Here is an 18,577-nt window from a genome sequence, read left to right as displayed (position 1 = left end):
TTCTATGTCTCAAGAGTGAGATTATGTTGCGTTGCAGTCACATTTGATTTTAATGATGCAGTGAAATAGGTAGAAATATATTGTACTTAACAGTTATATAGAATTTATTCAAGTAGCCCATTTCTCCAACCCGCCGCTGTGACCGTGCGGTTCTAGGCTCTTCAGTCCGGAACCACGCTCCTGCCTCGTGCATGGATGTGTGTGATGTCCTTAGGTTAGTTAGGTTTAAGTAGTTATAAGTCTAGGGGACTGATGACCTCAGATGTTAAGTCCCATAGTGCTTAGAGTCATTTGAACCCATTTTTCCTAGACTTATGTAATGTTGCCTTATAGCAGTCACTATTTAGGTGTGGAACCACCCACCCAACACAAAGGAGATGGAAAAATAAAAATTTAGGTCAAGTAGTATGAAATGAAGGAAACCTGTGACAGCTCCGACTTGGATATCACTCGATATTTTGAAATGGAAAGTGGGTAACGTGGCATCGTGAGATAATCATACAAGGAAAAGAAGGGTACCATTCATTTCAGCAAAGCTTCTTTCATTTCCCAGTTACGACTCACGTTTTCTTTTTACACTTGACAAGAACGCTGATGGTGTTAACACGAGCCAAACGCATTGAGATCATCCTGTTGTCTGGAGAGAGGAGATCGCAGAGGTTTTCAATCATCGCCATCCACACCGACCACCTATTATTCATAGTGCGACGGTGAAACTTCTCGCAAAATCCATGAAACTGCCTCTTTCGGAGTCAAGTCGAAAGCTGGACGTCTGTGGATGTAGCAGCAGCAACTACTCACTGAAGAATCCGGAGAGTAGCATCCGCTGCTTCTCGCAGCAGAATTATGCCCACAAACAAAAGGCACCCTTACAAAATGAAAATGTTACGTCAGCTAAAGCGATCAATTACGTCGGCTTTAGACTGCAGAACGTGTGACGCGCAAACTAGACAATGACCCTCGTCTCCCCTACGACGCACTTCTTACGATGGATGGAGCTAATTTCTATGTGTACGGAGAGATACTGATCAAAGGTCAGCCCTCAGCCATTTGGACATATTTGAGTCACCTGTTTCTCCGGAATTGGATTGAAGTCCGTGAGATTTCTGTCTGTGGGCACGTTTGAAGGCACTTGGTTATGCATAAAGGATTACAAACCTTTCGTTCTCCGTGGAGAGGCTTTTTGTTCGCATTCCGGTTCAGGTGATGGTTAAAATCTATTAGAAATGGATGGAGTGCATAACTACCACAAAACGTGCTGTACAACACGTCGAGCTTTGTTGTACCTTTAATATGCTATCACCAGCACTTGTCGTGTTATCTTCACAACATGGGTCACTCAAGTATGAATAAAGCTATGATGAAATTAAAGGTGTCAATGGCCTTGCCGCAGAGGTTAACACCGGTTCCCCACAGATCACCAAAGTTAAGCGATGTCGGGCTTGGGTAACACTTGGTTGAGTCACCGTCCAGGTCTGCCGAGTGCTGTTGGCCAGCGGGGTGCACTCAGCCCTTATGAGGCCAATTAAAGAGCTGATTGTGTAGCGGCGGCACCAGTCACGAAAACTGACAACGGCCAGGAGAGTCGTGTACTGACCACGTGCTCATCAGTATCCAGATCTGGTGATGCCTAACGGCTAAGGATGGCACGGCGGCCGGTCGGTTTGCAGGCCGCTGTGGTCGAACGTTTCTAGGCGCATCAGTCCGGAACCGCACTGCTGCTACTGTGGCAGGTTCGAATCCTGCCTCGGGCGTGGATGTGTGTGATATCCTTAGGTTAGTTAGGTTTAAGTAGTTCTAAGTCTCTGGAGCTGATGACCTCAGATGTTAAGTCCCATAGTGCTTAGAGCCATTTGAGCTGTTCGGTACTGAGGCGCATATAAGGCCTGTTTGGCTGGTGACTTTTTTTTAAATTAGTATCATTCTTTCTGACGTGTAAATCTCTATGTGATACGTCATATATCCTCTTTCCTTACGAAGGTTAAGAGTTGCATCCAATACGGTGGCTTCCAAAATGGGTCGAGTTGAAAAAATAGAATCACAGTATCTCGTCCTTCACCCATTTCGTACTAATTGACTTCAAGCCTCAGTTTATCCGCCTGTTTTTGTTTTAGAACACTGGTTCCAAACTAGTGGCGTACATCGCACAATTTTGCAATTCACTTAATTCTTAAATCCGTAGCAAGATAATAGTTTATTATTCGCACGTATGATTGGTACACATATAAATTTGGAAGCCGTAATTCTTTTACCAGACGTCACTCCCATTTCACGTTCTCCTGCAAAAAAATTCTTCGTGCTCCTCCTTACGTCGTTCGTGTCGATTTTGCTGACAGTAGACTAAAAGAACTCGTAAATGTCTAATTGATTTTGTGTTTTGTTGTATGTATTGTATGTTAACCGGGGACCTAGAAACGACAGAGAGGCTCCGTTCCCGCCGCTGCCGCAGTGGTCCACAACCCGACGACGACTGCCGCAGTCCACCTCTCCGCCGCCCCACACCGAACCCAGGGTTATTCTGCGGTTCGGCCCCCGGTGGACCCCCCCCCCCCCCCCCCAGGGAACGTCTCACACCAGACGAGTGTAACCCCTATGTTTGCGTGGTAGAGTAATGGTGGTGTACGCGTACGTGGAGAACATGTTTGCGCAGCAATCGCACATAGTGTAACTGAGGCGGAATAAGGGGATCCAGCCCGCATTCGCCGGGGCAGATGGAAAACCGCCTAAAAGCCATCCAAAGACTGGCCGGTTCACCGGACCTCGACACAAATCCGCCGGGCGGATTCGTGCCGGGGCTAGGCCTCCTTCTGGCCCGGAAAGCCGTCCGTTAGACCGCACGGCCAACCGGGCGGGCAAATTGATTTTACTCCTCCTTACCTCGCTCACTTCGCTTTTGCTGAACTCGTAAAACCTGTCTGTTTATCTCGGATCCCCGAAACCAAAGTGAAATCCGTTGCGTTTACTTTAACTCGAAATAATAGCACCCTGATCCCGATACCTCATGGTTGATTGTAAAATGGGTTTCATTTTCAGATTTTACGTAAAAATTAAAAATTGTCATCAATTTTCTTGCAGTATGAATGAATTTTAAGATTTTTATCGTTGGGTAGGCGACCCACATGGGTGTATTTGTGTATGCGCTCGCGTGAGCTTGTGTGAATGTATTAAAGAGGCAGGTGTATCTCTCATACGTCACGTGAAGCGGCCTTACGTCTTTCTAACATTGACAGGTTGGTAACGTTAATGAAGTTCAGACAGACAGTATTCAGAGTAGCTGTTCCTAGTGGAGCCGTATATTGTCATTTAAAACAAATGATACAGCACAGCCTTGCTTCACATTCTAAGTAGGCTGTTTAGGTTTTTATATTGGTAACGCCACGTAGCGCTCTGTATGAAAATCACTGACATTGCTGTGTGCAGTCTGTGGCTGGTTGGCATTGTTCCAATATTCGCTATTGTAGTGTGGGCGTGTGAACAGCGCGTAGCGTTGCGCAGTTGGAGGTGAGCCGCCAGCAGTGGTGGATGTGGGGAGAGAGACGGCAGAATTTTGAGAGCGGAGAATGTGGACGTGAGTCCATCAGAAAGAAGAAAGAGTAAATTGGTAACACTGGATATCATGAAATGAACACTATTAAAGTAAATACATTGTTTGTTCTCTACCAAAATCTTTCATTTGCTAACTATGCCTATCAGTAGTTAGTGCCTTCAGTAGTTAGAATCTTTTGTTTAGCTGGCAGTATTGGCGCTCGCTGTATTGCAGTAGTTCGAGTAACGAAGATTTTTGTGAGGTAAGTGATTCATGAAAGGTATAGGTTATAGTTAGTCAGGGTCATTCTTTTGTACGGATTATTGAAAGTCAGACTGCGTTGCGCTAAAAATATTGTGTGTCAGTTTAGTGATGAGCAGAATAAGTAAAGATTGAAATGTCTGAGTGCGTTCAGTTTTGCTCAGCTGTTTGAAAATCAAATACCGTAAGAGGTTTACCAGCACAGTAATTCATAAATTTTCCTAAAGGGACGTTTCGTCGTTAATTAAGGATAGGGAGTATCATTCGGGCAAAAACAGCCATCAAGCTGACCTGGTCACCCCACTGCCTCCCCTCCCCCCTCTACCAGAATTTATATCTATTAACACCACAGTAGCAAATATCACCAACATCCAAATTGGAAACCAAGAATTCGTTTGAACCCCTATAGAGCTGGTTAAAACAACGAACTAGAATTATGCTGCTGCTCGGTATAAATTCCCATTTCGTATCGGAAGCGTATATATTTTGTGACTGCTTAAGATCAGTTACCGTAAATGTCGGGACAATTATTTCAGATTTGCATTTCCTGGAGATGCGGAGATTGGCACTGATCCTTGAAAGTTCGAGTCAAAACTTTAATATCACCAGACTTATCTACTCAGAAGTTTATGCTGGTAGTTTTCTCAATGTTTCTCAAGAATATCGGCGTACCAGGCTGTAGATACGGCTATCGTTATACACAGCGCTCGCGATGACAGCGCCACTACGTTCTGCAGCGATATCTTACATACTCTGCGATATGACGTGGCCGTTGTGGCTGACAACTGTGCTGGCATTTTCCTCGTCACGAAACCCTTAGATAGCACATAATATTTTCGCTATGAAGCTTGCGGTTTATTCTCGTGATCTTACTTCAGACGTTCTTACGGTTATAGAAATGCCACAGAAGCGATAATACCTCTGAATTTGGAGAAGAACGTTTATTGGGAAGTCTACTCTTCGCTGCACTGTTGGATCGGGATAAATGCTGAATTATAAAATACAGGAAGACCTGCTTAGATTCGACGAGTGGTGCAGGAACTGATAGGTGAATAAATATAACCGTATAAAGTATAAATACGCGAAACATCCATTATTGTTCGATTATTCTAGTGGAAATAAATTATTGGAATATAGAAATTCAGAAGCCGTTGAGTACCGGTACTTTATTTAAGATTTTTAAAAGTTTCTCAGAATCTGATTGGTTGGATTTTACGTTTTGCCGCTTCTTTTTATTTTATTTAGCTACAATATATTATTTTTTTTTTTTTTTGTCATCAGCCTTATGACAGGTTTAATGCATCACACAACGTATTTCTTTCCTATGCCAACCTCGTCGTTTCAGAGTAGCACATGCAAACTACGTTCTGAATTATTTGCTGGATTTAATCCAATCCCTGTCTTCCTGTATAGTTTTGGCCCTCTACAGCTCGCTCTGGTACCATGGAAGTCATACCCTGCTGTCTTAACAATGTCGTATCATCCTGCAGCTTCTTCTTGTCTGTGTTTTCCATATATTCCTTTCATTTCAGATTCCGCGCGGAACCTCCTCATTCCTTACCTTATTAGTCCACGTAATCTTCAACCTTCTTCTGTAGCACCACTTCTCAAATGCTTCGATTATCTTCTATTCTGGTTTTCCTGTGGTCCTTTCTGAAATGAAGGCCTATGATTCATACTAGTAGACTTCTCTTGGCCAGTAACGCCCTTTTGCCAGTGCTAGTCTGCTTTTAATGTCCTCCTTCCCCCGTAAGTCATTCGTTATTTTGCTGACTTGGTAGTAGTATTCCTTAACTTTATTTGCTTCGTGACCATCAATCACGTTCTCTTTTCTGCTATTTCTCAGTACTTTATTCTTCAGTTTACTCTCATGCCGTATTCTGTACTCATCAGACTGTTCATTTCATTCAGCAGATCATGTAATTCTTCTTCACATTCACCCAGGATAGCAATGTCATCAGCGAATCGTATCACTGACATCCTTTGACCTTGAATTTTAATCCCACTCGTGAACCTTTCTATTAATTCCATCATTGTTTCCTCGATGTACAGATTAAAAAGTAGGGGCGAAAGACTACTTCCTTGTCTTACATTTTTCTTTCTTGGTCGTCCACTCTTATGATTTCCTCTTGGTTCTTATACATATTGCATATTACCCGTCTCTCCATACAGCGTACCCCGAATTTCCGCATAATTTCGAACACCTTCACCATTTTAAATCGTCAAACGCTTTTTCCAGGTCTACAGATCATATGAACATGTCTTGATTTTTCTTTAGTCGTGCTTCCATTTTCAGCCCCAACGTCACAATTGCAGCTATGGTGCCTTTACCTTCCCTAAGGCCAAACTGAGCGGCATGTAACACATCTTCAATTTTCTTTTCCATTCTTCAAGAGCTGTTAAGATGATTGTGCGATAATTCTCTCACTCGTCAGATCTTGCTGTCTTCGGAATTGTGTGGCTGATATTTTTCCGGAAGTCAGATAGTGTATCGCCACACTCATACGTCCTACACACCAACCAGAATATTCGTTTTGTTGCAACTTACCCCAAAGATTTTAGAAATTCAGACGGAATGTTGTTTTTAATTTCACCGTAGGTTTCTTTAAGTTTGCTATATGCCGATTCACTCCTTTAGACAATCGTTTCTATTTCGATTTCATCACATTTTTGGTGCAACCATTTTATCTTAGCTTCTCTGCACTTCCTACTTACAAAATCCGCCAACGATATGTATTTCTGTACTCGGAATCCTGAGGCGAGCTGTTGCCGACCGATCGATCGATAATGCTTCCCTGTTCACTAATTGTTTCACTGCCTACACCATTATTTGCAGCTCGCTCCATTTCCCTATGCACAGTTACCAAATTACTACTTTGAACATTAGTTAATTCATTACATGGTGGCACTAACACACTGCTTTCGTCTTCACTGACATTTCTCAATCTACCTTGGAGCCTGGTATTACGTTTTTCACACGCCATTATTGTCACAATATTTCATACGACACACATAAAAACACAATTTGAAGAGCAAAAATAAGAGAACACATTAACATAGCACTGAAAATGATATCTAGTTAATTGCAAGCGCAGCTGCGAAATACTTGGTGCAAATTTACATGTGTGCCACACCTGCTTTAATTGACAACAATGAAAGACTGCAACTACAAAGGAGATTCTCTCTACAATTACGCGCTAGCAATAAACAAAATCTACACTAATTACACAAACTACAAGAAAAAATCAGAAGATTCCAGTGAGGTATCCTCGGCTAAGGGTCGACATATGAAGCGTTCCCTTTGAACAATTATACATGACTGTACTTAAACTGACACACAATATTTTTCAGCGCAACGCAATCTGACTTTCTATAATCCCTACAAAAAGTGGCCCTGACTAACATTAACCTATACCTTTCACAAATCACTTACCTCACAAAAATCTTCGTTACCCGAACTACTGCAATACAGCGAGCGCCACTACTGCCAGCTAAATAAAAGATTCAAACTACGGAAGGCACTAACTACTGATAGGGATAGTTAGCAAATGAAAGATTTTAATAGAGAACAAACAATGTATTTACCTTAATAGTCATAATATATATAGTAGTTCATGACATCCAGTCTTACAAATTTCAAAACTCCGCCATCTCTCTCCCCACATCCACCACTGCTGGCGGCTCACCTCCAACTGCGCAACGCTACGAGCTATTAACATCCAGCTGCCCAAGACTACAATGGCAGACAACAATGCATACCAGCCACAGATTGCACACAGCACATACAGAGCGCTACGTGGCGTTACCAATATAAAAACTTAAACAGCCTACTTACAAGGTCCAAATAAAAACAGTTGTCAGAAAATCTGAGACTCGTTGAAAGAATCTAAAGGAAGTATAACTGAACCACAAAAGAAATGGATTGAAAATCAGCTTCTACATGGCACCTTAATCATGATGGGTTGACAGAAAAACTAGAGATCTAGCGATGATTATCGAATTTCGATATAGCATCGTTTACTCAACAAGAATTGTAAGCTGTACCAGATTGGCTTACCGCATCACGGAGACGTTTAGTGTCCAATTCTCGAGAACGTGCTTTTTAAGAGGAGCAATGCCACATATTACATCCTCCCTCGCAAGTCTTGTCAGATGAATACGAAGAGAATACCATAGAGATGAGAGGCCATACGGACTCTCACGACCGCTCTCCTTCGCTTGCAGCATTTGTGAGTACAACGCGGGGAGGAATGAGATGACAAGTTACACGGAGTACTCTCGACTACACACCGCACGTTGGCGTCGAATAACAGATTTATAACAACGAGTAAGCAACATGTCACATCAGCGGAATCAGCTGCTCGTGTTATATGAAAGACAATGATTGTCTAACACAAGGGGAAAAGAAGTGCTGCCTTTTATATATACACGAGGTTGCGGTTAGGGATTTCCAATCAAAGAGCTGTAAGACTGTTGCAGAAATAAAGCAGTATTACTAATTATGACGTCATGATTTCGCCACTGGTGGAGGGTTTTGCTGACTTCCCCATAGACCGCAGTACTCGTCGTCGACAGTGGTCCCGCTCGAAAGTCTCTTCTCAACCACGTTAGCTGACCATTTGGCTTTAATGGCAATTTTAATAGTCAAGTACAGTACTCTTTTTATCAGTATTCATTTTATTTAAATGTACAAATTACATTTACTGACTTAAACAATTTTCTAACAAGTACCAACTGATAATAAACATGCTTACCTGTTCTTCCCACAGCCATTGTGAATTTTACATTGCGATTACCATTTGCAGGAACGTTTTTTCTACCTGCTGCGTAAGTAGAGCGTCACTGCGCTACATACTCAGCAAGAAACGACTATGGCAATGTTCGCATCTCGTGGTCGTGCGGTAGCGTTCTCGCTTCCCATGGCCGGGTTCCCGGGTTCGATTCCCGGCGGGGTCAGGGATTTTCTCTGCCTCGTGATGACTGGGTGTTGTGTGCTGTCCTGAGGTTAGTTAGGTTTAAGTAGTTCTAAGTTCTAGGGGACTGATGACCATAGATGTTAAGTCCCATAGTGCTCATAGCCATTTGACTATGGCAATAACAACTTACTCATAACGCCCACCACTTCTGTTATGCCTAATGTGACATATTTTCAGTTTGTAAGTTTCACTCAGCGTCCTTATCTGGATATCGTCTGTGCCCCCAGTTGATATGAGATACGCACGGCGAAGTCCTGATGATGCCAGACGGATATACGCCTACATGAATATTAATTAAGTTCGAACTTTGCTATTGGAGCGTCATCCTCTTTAAGTTGCGATGTGTGTTTTCTGTGAAAATATTGTGACGCAAATAGTCTCTGTTCTTCAGTAAAGTAAAATGACTTTGTACTGGTAGACATTTGAATTTAATGACAAATACTTATTCCACTATACAGCTTTCACACTGCAACACATTGGTTAATTACTGCGTAACCTTGTTACAGAGCGAAGTGCCCTTACGTCAGATCTCAGGACCTCTCGCTTCAGAAATGCTTGGAATCTTTGGAATAAGTCCAAAGTCAACTGCTCGTTTACAAAATTAGTTTCAGATGCAAGTGTTAAGTACTTGTCCCAAATTTTGTTGGAATCGGTCTATTAGTTTATGACCTTTTCACTATCGGCCCAGAAGGTGATAAAGACGTGCTCAGGCCTCCGGTGTGACTTTGAGTCCTAGATTAAACCCGCCGTTGAATTATCGCTATCAGTTGCTGTCATTAGCTCAAACTCATTAGCTCATACCTTCATTCTGGATTTGTGGTTGTTGTTTTATTATGTGTCATATAGGGTCTTCCATGGTTCGCGCGGTTAGATTAAGTAGTGTGTAAGGCGAGGGACCGATGACGTCAGCAGTTTGGTCCCATAGGAACTTACCACAAATTTTCAATTTTATGGTTCTCTTTTCCTTAGATAGGGTAGTGCCTAGTGACAGTCTTTTGGAGAATTTGGTTGTTCTGTGATCTAGGTACCAATGCTGCGAATTAGAATGTAGGCCAAAGACGTAACATTTCTGATGAATTTTTTTTTTTCTGATTTGGACTAGATGATGTCGAGGATTTCGTTCAGATGAAGTTTATTGTTTCTGTAAAATTAGAAGAGACTTGTGTTGTGAAATTTAAGTTTTTGACACATAGCTTTTCATACATTGTTATTAAGAATAAAAAATCAGGTCTCGCCTTGGAACACTTTGAAACGCCCCCTTAGAAAAATTATTAATTACTGCGCTGGTAAACCTCTTACGTTATTTGATTTACAAACAGCTGAGCAAAGCTCAACATACTCAGACATTTCTCTCTTTGCTTATTCTGATCATCACTAAGCTGACACACAATATTTTAGTGTAACGGAATCTGGTTTTCAATAATCCCCACAAAAGAATGGCCCTGACTAACAATAACTTATACCTTTCATGAATCACTTACCTCACAAAAATCTTCGTTACTCGAACTACTGCAACACAGCGAGCGCCAATGCTGCCAGCTAAATAAAAGATTCAAACTACTGAACGCACTAACTACTGATAGGCGCAGTTAGCAAATGAAAGATTTTGGTAGAGAACAAACAATGTATGTACCTTAATAGTGTTGAAAAGTCAGTTCATGACATCCAGTCTTACAAATTTCCTTTTTCTGACGGACACACATTCAGATCGTCCGCTCTCAAAACTCTGGCATCTCTCTCCCCACATCCACCACTGCTAGCGTCTCACGTCCAACTGCACACCGCTACGCGCTGTTCATATCCAACTGCCGAAAACTACAATAGCGAATATTCCAACAATGCCAACCAGCCACAGACTGCACACAGCACAGTCAGTGATTTTCATACAAAGCGATACGAGGCGTTAGCAACATAAAAACCTAAGTAGCCTACTTACAACTTTTCTGATCAATCGTGAAGATTTTTAAATTCGCAAACATCTATATCTCACATTTGAAATCATCACTCACGTCTTTATCATGACAATATTCTAAATCTCAACGAAATAACCCTATAATATGAGTTCAGTATACAAAGAGAATGTACACAGTGGAAACGAGTAGCTGAGGGGTGTGCAGATGCGCTATTGTGGGTATGCGCCCACACTGTTCGCCTGCGGGCGCTGTCAGCCAGAAGTTTACCTCCACCTCTCTGTTAACACTGATCGTTAACACTGATCGTTTGTTACAGATGTGCGCGCGGCATGTTGGGCCTGTTTACTTCCTTCCGTTAGCGTAATAGGTGTTGAAATCTCTTCACATTATGATAAAATCACTGAAAGGAAAATGCCTCAGTAGGAGTTAAAATCCTCAAAACGAAAATCGGTCGAAACCCTAAACTTCAATCAACAGTGGGAGGAAAATTACTTTTTATTGAAACGCAAAAAGCCCCTCATTCTTTGTTTTGTAATGCTCTTCTATGGTCGTGGATGAAGTACAAAGTGAAGCAACATTTTCAACTCCGTCATAAGAAATTGGTGATCACTTTACATACTGAGGAAAGAATGCCAAACGTCTCGAACTAAAACATGAAAGAGAGAGAGAAAAAAGTTCATATAAATGTATGACATTTCTTGAAAATGTTACTGTTATATATATGATTTTTCCTTCGGTTTTTCCTCTTCCTCGTAAGGTATCTACAAGGTGAGAACCACATCACGAAAGGCAACAGGCAGATTCCATACTTTTAGATTTCCGAAAAAGGGTTCGACACTGTACTGGAGACTGTTAACGAAGGTACGTGAATACATAGTAGGATCCAAGATATGTCGCTGGCTCGAAGACTTCTTAAGTAATAGAACGCAATATGTCGTCCTCGACGGCGAGTGTTCGTCGGAGAGAGGGATAACGTAAGGAATGCCCAGGAAACTGTAACAGGAGTGTTATTTTCTATATACGAGATCTGTCTGGTTCGCTTTGATACTGTGGTGTACAGGAAGGTGTCGAAGATGAGTGACTGTAGGTTGATACAAGATGACGTAGACAAAATTTCTACATGGTGTTATGAATGGCAGCTGGCTCTTAATGTTAAAAAATGTAAATTAATGCGGATGGGTAGGAAAATCAAACCTATAATATTCCGAAACAACATTAGTAGTGAATTAGAAAGCGCATGAGAGGATTGTGGTAGGGAAGGCGAATGGTCGTCTCCGGTTTATAGAGTGAGTTTTAGCAAAAGAAGACCACGTAGAGTTTGTCATTGTATTGGGCTAAGGCGAATTGCAGACCATCAACAGCTTCTCCATCGTTTGCAGATGTCATCTGAACGAGTTTAGCTGCCTTTGGTTTTTCGAACGAAGCTGGAACGATATCTTCACGCTCAGAAGAAAGTGAGACTTGAAGAACGTACTGTTCGCGTAGGGAGACTAATACTTGTAGACAAACATCGGAAACCAACTCGATTGTTTCATAAACGATAAATTGAGCCGACCAGAGTGGTCGAGCGGTTCTAGGCGCTACAGTCTGGAACCACGCAACCGCTACGGTTGCAGGTTCGAATCCTGCCTCGGGCATGGATATGTGTGATTTCCTTAGGTTAGTTAGGTATAAGTAGTTATGAGTTTTAGGCGACTGATTACCTCAGAAGTTAAGTCCCATAGTGCTCAGAACCATTTGAACCATTTTTTGATAAATGGACATGCAAAGCCTTAGTGGCGAGATGGCGCATAAAAACATACGCGGTAGCGTAAATTCATGTGCTTTTCTTCACGACAGAATTGTTGTAAGCTATTATTACTTTTTTATTCTATGGCATTTTTGTGTAACAAAAGTGTGGTCTTTAAGGATACTTTTGTTGACTGCAGCGGATGGAGCTCTTGCAATAATTGGTGAGATACTACGCACATTTTATACAATGTCGTAAGTATTCATTGCATTGCCATACTGTAATGTTTACGGAAGTGCGAAGTATACGAATATAGCTATAAGCGCGAGCGTCAGCTGCCGATCCTGTATTATAGTCATTCTGTAGTCCCGCTCGCGAATAGGCGAATGCGAGCTGAGGTCGCATCGTGCCAACACGACGATACAAGTGCCCATCGTGCACTCCGGCAGCTCCCGGGGCCAACCCTCATCTAGGAAATTACTTTTCTATTAGTTTCTATCTGCATGTCACTGCATCAGTTTTTTCTGAATTGTAGACTCACATTGTGAAAGATATTTCACTGTAGTCGACTTAATCGTCTTGGAAGATTCAGCAACTGTATGGACATATAAGATAATTATCATTTATTGTTTCGTCTCAGTTGCACATTCGTAATTGGACTGCATGTTTCGATCACTCTAGATCGTCTTCAGATCCAAGTAGTTGCCTCGGCAACCCGTCTTGTATTCTCAGAGCCACATATCATAGTGCTCTGACTTTCATCGTTCTCTCCTAGTTTTTGTTCCCTTGAATTTTGTAGCAGAGGAATTACCGAAAGCCACTGCACGGTAAGGAAACTTCAGCTCCCGGCAGGAGACACGTCGCATCGTACGCATTGTGCAGCCACGAAGAGCACGGATATTTCATGCTGTACGACCCGCCCGCGCCAGCGCATCGCCAAGAAATGCCAGATCGAGTACCATTCCGAAAACTCTTTTGCCCCTTGTACTTCATTATTTCACAATGATCACACTGATGATTAACTTTTATTTTCCAGATTGCTTTATTAAAGGTTGTACAAACACACACACACACAAACAGAGAGAGAGAGAGAGAGAGAGAGAGAGAGATAGACGAAGAACAGATTAAAAGATAAGAACGTTCATTCAAGATCATAAAAGTATACCTATTTTACAACATATTCCGATATCTTGCTATTTTTCTACGTAGTCGTCCTTGAAATGTGTTTGTCGCACCACTATCCTATGCTTCTAGCATAGTCAGTTGCCACCAGGTTGCTGAACCAGTGAATATCATAATCTTTCAATTCATTGCCATTTCCATAGTAGTTTCCGCCAAAAAAGATCCTTCAAATTCGGGACAGATGGTAATTAATCGGGATCAAATCAAGACTGTTAGGCAGATGGCCGAAGAGTGTACATATTCTTCCGCATATCCTTTAATCTCATTGGTTTTCGTTTGACGTCGAGCGGAAGCCAACCTGTATCCAGTACAATCAAGAACGATCATAAGGATACATTTTATGGTGTGTTACAAGCACATAGACTGAGCGACAGTTCGGGACAACACCTTTACCACCGCATTTAACTTGCACAGCATTGCCCAGCTGGCTGGTCCAACTAACCTGCAATGATGTGAGCAGTTGCATTTCAGACGTCAAAAGAGACGGGCTAAGAAGCAATATAGCTTCGAACCTCATTTAATTTTTAAAGAGAATGAAAAAATATTCGGCAAAACTCCAGCACTACCGTACGCTTCTTAGGCGACCAGACGGGAGGCATAAAATGCTCTCTTTCTAACCTAATATAGTGTTCTAACAGCAAACACGAGTGATGAATGTAAAAATGCAGGTGATGTCGACTGTGTGAAAATGATTGTTTTTCACGTTTCTACGACACTTATCACCATGGTTGGCATGAGACTACATCTGTGGTATAAAAAAATGGACATATTCCAAATAAAGAGTCTTTGGTTATTCATTTTTGTCCTAAAAAATTAAATAGATTTTTAATGTAAGCATCCTTTATGAACAATCTTTCATAAAATATCGATAATTAAAAATTTATATTGAAAATGAAAACAGAAATTTCGCGTGCAATATATAATTAAAAACTAGAAGACATTCATTATTAATAAAAAATGATGAATTTTACAATTACGAGATATAGTTATTTCAAACTGAACGAAAATAAATTTACTGAAGTGAGACTTGAACCAGCGATGTTGAAGGTTCCAGCGAAATTACCTTCAGTATGTTATCAGTATGCGCTGCTACCGGTTCCACTACAATTCTTCTGTGTATTTGTAATTACACTGTATTAGATACAGTGCTCGGAAAACTTCAGAGCCGGTTATTTCTGTAAGTTTATGAAAAACATTAAGAACAATCTATTTCTCGGCACTTTTTAAGCGTGTTCCACATGCGTGTTTCACTACGGAACAGAAAGCGGCTTCAGTCATTTTTGTACCGCGTATTAGCAGCGTGACAATCAGAGAACAAGTGCAGAGACCATTTTTTAAATAAATAAAGCATCAGTAAGAAAACGCTGGGGATATCTGTTAATACATTAGAACACCTTAAAGTTTCATTGAACGTAACTTACTAATAATATATCTAACACATGAGTAGGACCTACTTCCGAGAGCGAAGCAACACCAGTGTTCGTGTGCTACCGCTTCGGACCAATCATCGCGTTTGCGTTTGTTTACTTTGGGTTTATTCTTGTGATGAACGGAGTATAGTGTGTCTTATGGACGCTAGTCAGTTGTTACCTGAAGATGGTTAAATATACCAGAGACTGGGTCAAAGTAAACAAGTACCAATGAACATGGATTTGACCTACCAAAAAGTGACTGAAGAATCTATAAAAAAAGGATGGACGATTGCACTCGATTGAATACTGAATAATTCAGTAATATTTTTCATTTTAAATCATCAATTCGTTGATTTGGAACTATCTGCCAAACCTCAGTAACCGCGAATATTCTCTTTAAATTATACAGAAAGTATAATTATGAGCTCTTCGGTTTCCAACAAGTGTCATACTCGTTATCTGATTTCGCCAGAAGATAAGCCGGGAAAGTCTACAAATCTCAACGGTTGAGTTACGAACGTACGAGGCTCTGTAGCAGTACCATTCCATATTAAACGCTCAATCTTGTGGAGATACTGGCAATCACTATCAGATGCCGAAGCTACTCGTATACCACCTCGACACTACAGAAGTGAGACTACTTGCACTGCTAAGTAACTATTTGTGATGGGGCGTGTTAATACTTCATTGTTGTTTATCGATGAACTTAGTACATCACTTATGTATCCGAACAGCTGCTGTATAACCTTCAGTAGAATACGCTACTAATTTCAATCAATGTGGACCATTGTCTGTCACTGGCAAAAAATTCGTAACAACTTTTTGCTTTTTGATTTATTAAGCTCAGTTGACTTAATATTGACTTAAACAGGCAAACATCTGTATTTTTGTTGCATGTTACTGATGTTTGCCTACTTATGTCACTATTAAGGCAACTATGTTTAATAAATCAGCAACCAAGAGGCTACAGCAAGTTGTTGACCAGTGCCAGACCAGGTATATCAAATACACATAAATTAGTAACACAGTTTAGTAAAGTTCATGGAGTAACCAATGGTGTACATAAATACGTCTTTCCTTAGGCATACTACAGCTATGAGGCACCAAACCGCAAAAAATGAAACAAGTGTGTCCTTACGCTTTGAATCGACCGAGTCAGTAGCAGCGAAGAGACCGTTTAGTGAAGATATGCTCTTTCATTTCGCTTGATGCCAACAGCGGCAAAATCTTCAGTGTCCTCGCGGAAGATAGTATGCAAAACTGTAATAAACAAATGCAGAGTTACGTGGAATCGTGCTGGTTCAATTTTGAGGGAGACCAATGCTTATTAAGCACATTTAGAAAACAGAAAAATATGCACTAACAACCCAGTGCATTATATCCCTCGAGGCTTGCAGAAAGGGGCAAACAGTTGCTTAGTAATATGAGCGTTTTTATTTTTTTTATTTTTTGTGAGCTATTACGTGCTCACAGCCAAGCAGCCATGAAGACACATCGAGAAACGTATTAGATAGTAAACATAATATCTACTCCGAACAAGAACGTCATATGGTTTGATCTGGTACAATGAAACGGTAGTCTGATAGAATACATATCAGATCAGGTTTACACAACTTTATTTTCTTTACTTCGCTACTCTGTGACTTATTTTCAATGGGAAACAACAAAATTACTCCAGCCGCTTGATCACTTAGTGACTGTTCGATTTCTTACACATATTCTATATACGAAAGCGTTGATGCAGCGGACTCACCAATCTTGGCGTGCGACGCAGTGAAAAGCAGAATAAGGTAGAGGGCAGCTCCAATGATCAGCATCCTGCCTGCAACAGGAGAAAACAGGAAGCGTTACACTAATACTGCGAGAAACACAAAAGACACATGTGCCACTGTCTGATAATAGTGCATTTCGGTTCTCGACATCAGTGTAACAGGAAATAGCAGAGATCTAACGGTACTGAAACACACACGACATTTTCGAATGACAATATTGCGAAATGTACTATATAAGAAAATTACTTCTTTATTACATCAACTACTCCTTTCGTAGTTGACCTCTCATCGCTTCTGAGGAAAGGCGGGAGTCTGTCTCAGGCGATCAGAGTCACCACGACGGAACAGGGCATATTGTCAAATTCTTCTGCCAAATAGGAGAACTGAAATCACTGTTCACTGTATGACGCTGTCCACATTTATTTTGTACTTCACTGAAGGAATCACTCGAAAATCGCAAGCACAAACTCTACTAACGATTCTGAATGCCACTCGCTAATATGGCAATTGCTCCTAAATAATAAAAAGTGTGCGATCTTCCACATGTGTAATAAAAGAACTTGGGTAAAATTTCGGTTACATAATACATAATGCAAACTTAATAGCTGTCGATTCCACTAAATACCTAGGGATTACGAATAGGAACATTTTACATTGGAACCATCACGCAGAAAATGTTGTGGATAAGACACACCAAAGACTGCATTTTACTGGCAGAACTGTTAGACGATGCAGTAAATACTCTAGTATTCGAATTCAGAACAGCTGTCTACATGAGTAATCCGGGAGTATATACTGCCGGTGCAGTGAAGCAACTTCATTCAAAAAGTGCAAGTATTTTTGGTCCACAATGTATGTCAACTAGGTCTCTTTCAGAGTGTCAAATGGTTATGGTCTAGCTATTAGCGTAGTTTCCGTGGTCTGGTCTGATGCAGCTCCCTCCCTACTCTAGTGTATCCTGCCCGGTTCTGCTAGTAGTGATGTTCGAAAAAATGTTCAAATGTGTGTGAAATCTTATGGGACTTAACTGCTAAGGTCATCAGTCCCTAAGCTTACACACTACTAAACCTAAATTATCCTAAGGACAAACACACACAGCCATGCCCGAGGGAGGACTCGAACCTCCGCCGGGACCAGCCGCACAGTCCATGACTGCTCTGCTAGTAGTGAGACTGTCTACACTACGCTTATCCTTCCATTTCTGGAGAATTTGTCAGCATTACAAGGAAAAATATTCATTTATCTACACCATACAATTATGTGTCCATTGAAAGCATGTGTTTTAGGTGGCTAAATAGAGTACACCCACTGGAGGCGAAATAAATTTTAAAAAATAAAAATAGAAAGGGGGAAAACTGTGTAGTGTGACGTGATTGACGGTAGGAACGAACAACTGCCAAACCTTTTGAGGAGATGTGGCGACTCCCTATGTGACTTTATAGGGAAAATGACCATTCCGCTCATATAACTGCTGTGACTGTTGTGATTTCTCGTAATTTTAAAGTAAAACGACTGTTTACAGCTACCAGTTCAGTTCTAAACTGGAGAAGCAATTCAAAGGCATCTTTGCACAGAAAATCGCAACAGTCGTAGGTGGGTAAGCCATATTAGATGCAGTCTCCTTACTGCAACCTACACCCATATGAACCTGCTTAATGTATACCTGCCTAGGTCTGTCCCTGCAGTGTTTACTCCACCCCCTCACTTCAGCACATTACCAGATTGACTGTTCCTTCATCCGTGCGTACGCTCCCCATCAGTAGATTCCTACTTTTGGTCCAGTTGTACCATAAATTTATTTTTTCC

The 18,577-nt window shown here is 41.3% G+C and overlaps 1 protein-coding gene across 1 annotated transcript in view; it reads right to left on the bottom strand.

Annotated features, from left to right (window-relative positions):
- Window positions 1-18,577, bottom strand: part of LOC126203490 (acid sphingomyelinase-like phosphodiesterase 3a) — a 1,221,386-nt gene that overhangs the window by 451,324 nt on the left and 751,485 nt on the right. Inside the window, exon 3 of the mRNA XM_049937847.1 lies at window positions 16,753-16,821. Coding sequence (XP_049793804.1) covers window positions 16,753-16,816 — 64 coding nt within the window. The 5' untranslated portion in view covers window positions 16,817-16,821. The remainder of the gene's footprint in view (window positions 1-16,752; window positions 16,822-18,577) is intronic.

This window comes from Schistocerca nitens, chromosome 1 (assembly GCF_023898315.1).
Source record: "Schistocerca nitens isolate TAMUIC-IGC-003100 chromosome 1, iqSchNite1.1, whole genome shotgun sequence".
NCBI lineage: Eukaryota > Metazoa > Arthropoda > Insecta > Orthoptera > Acrididae > Schistocerca > Schistocerca nitens.
This window is presented reverse-complemented; position numbering and strand designations above follow the sequence as displayed.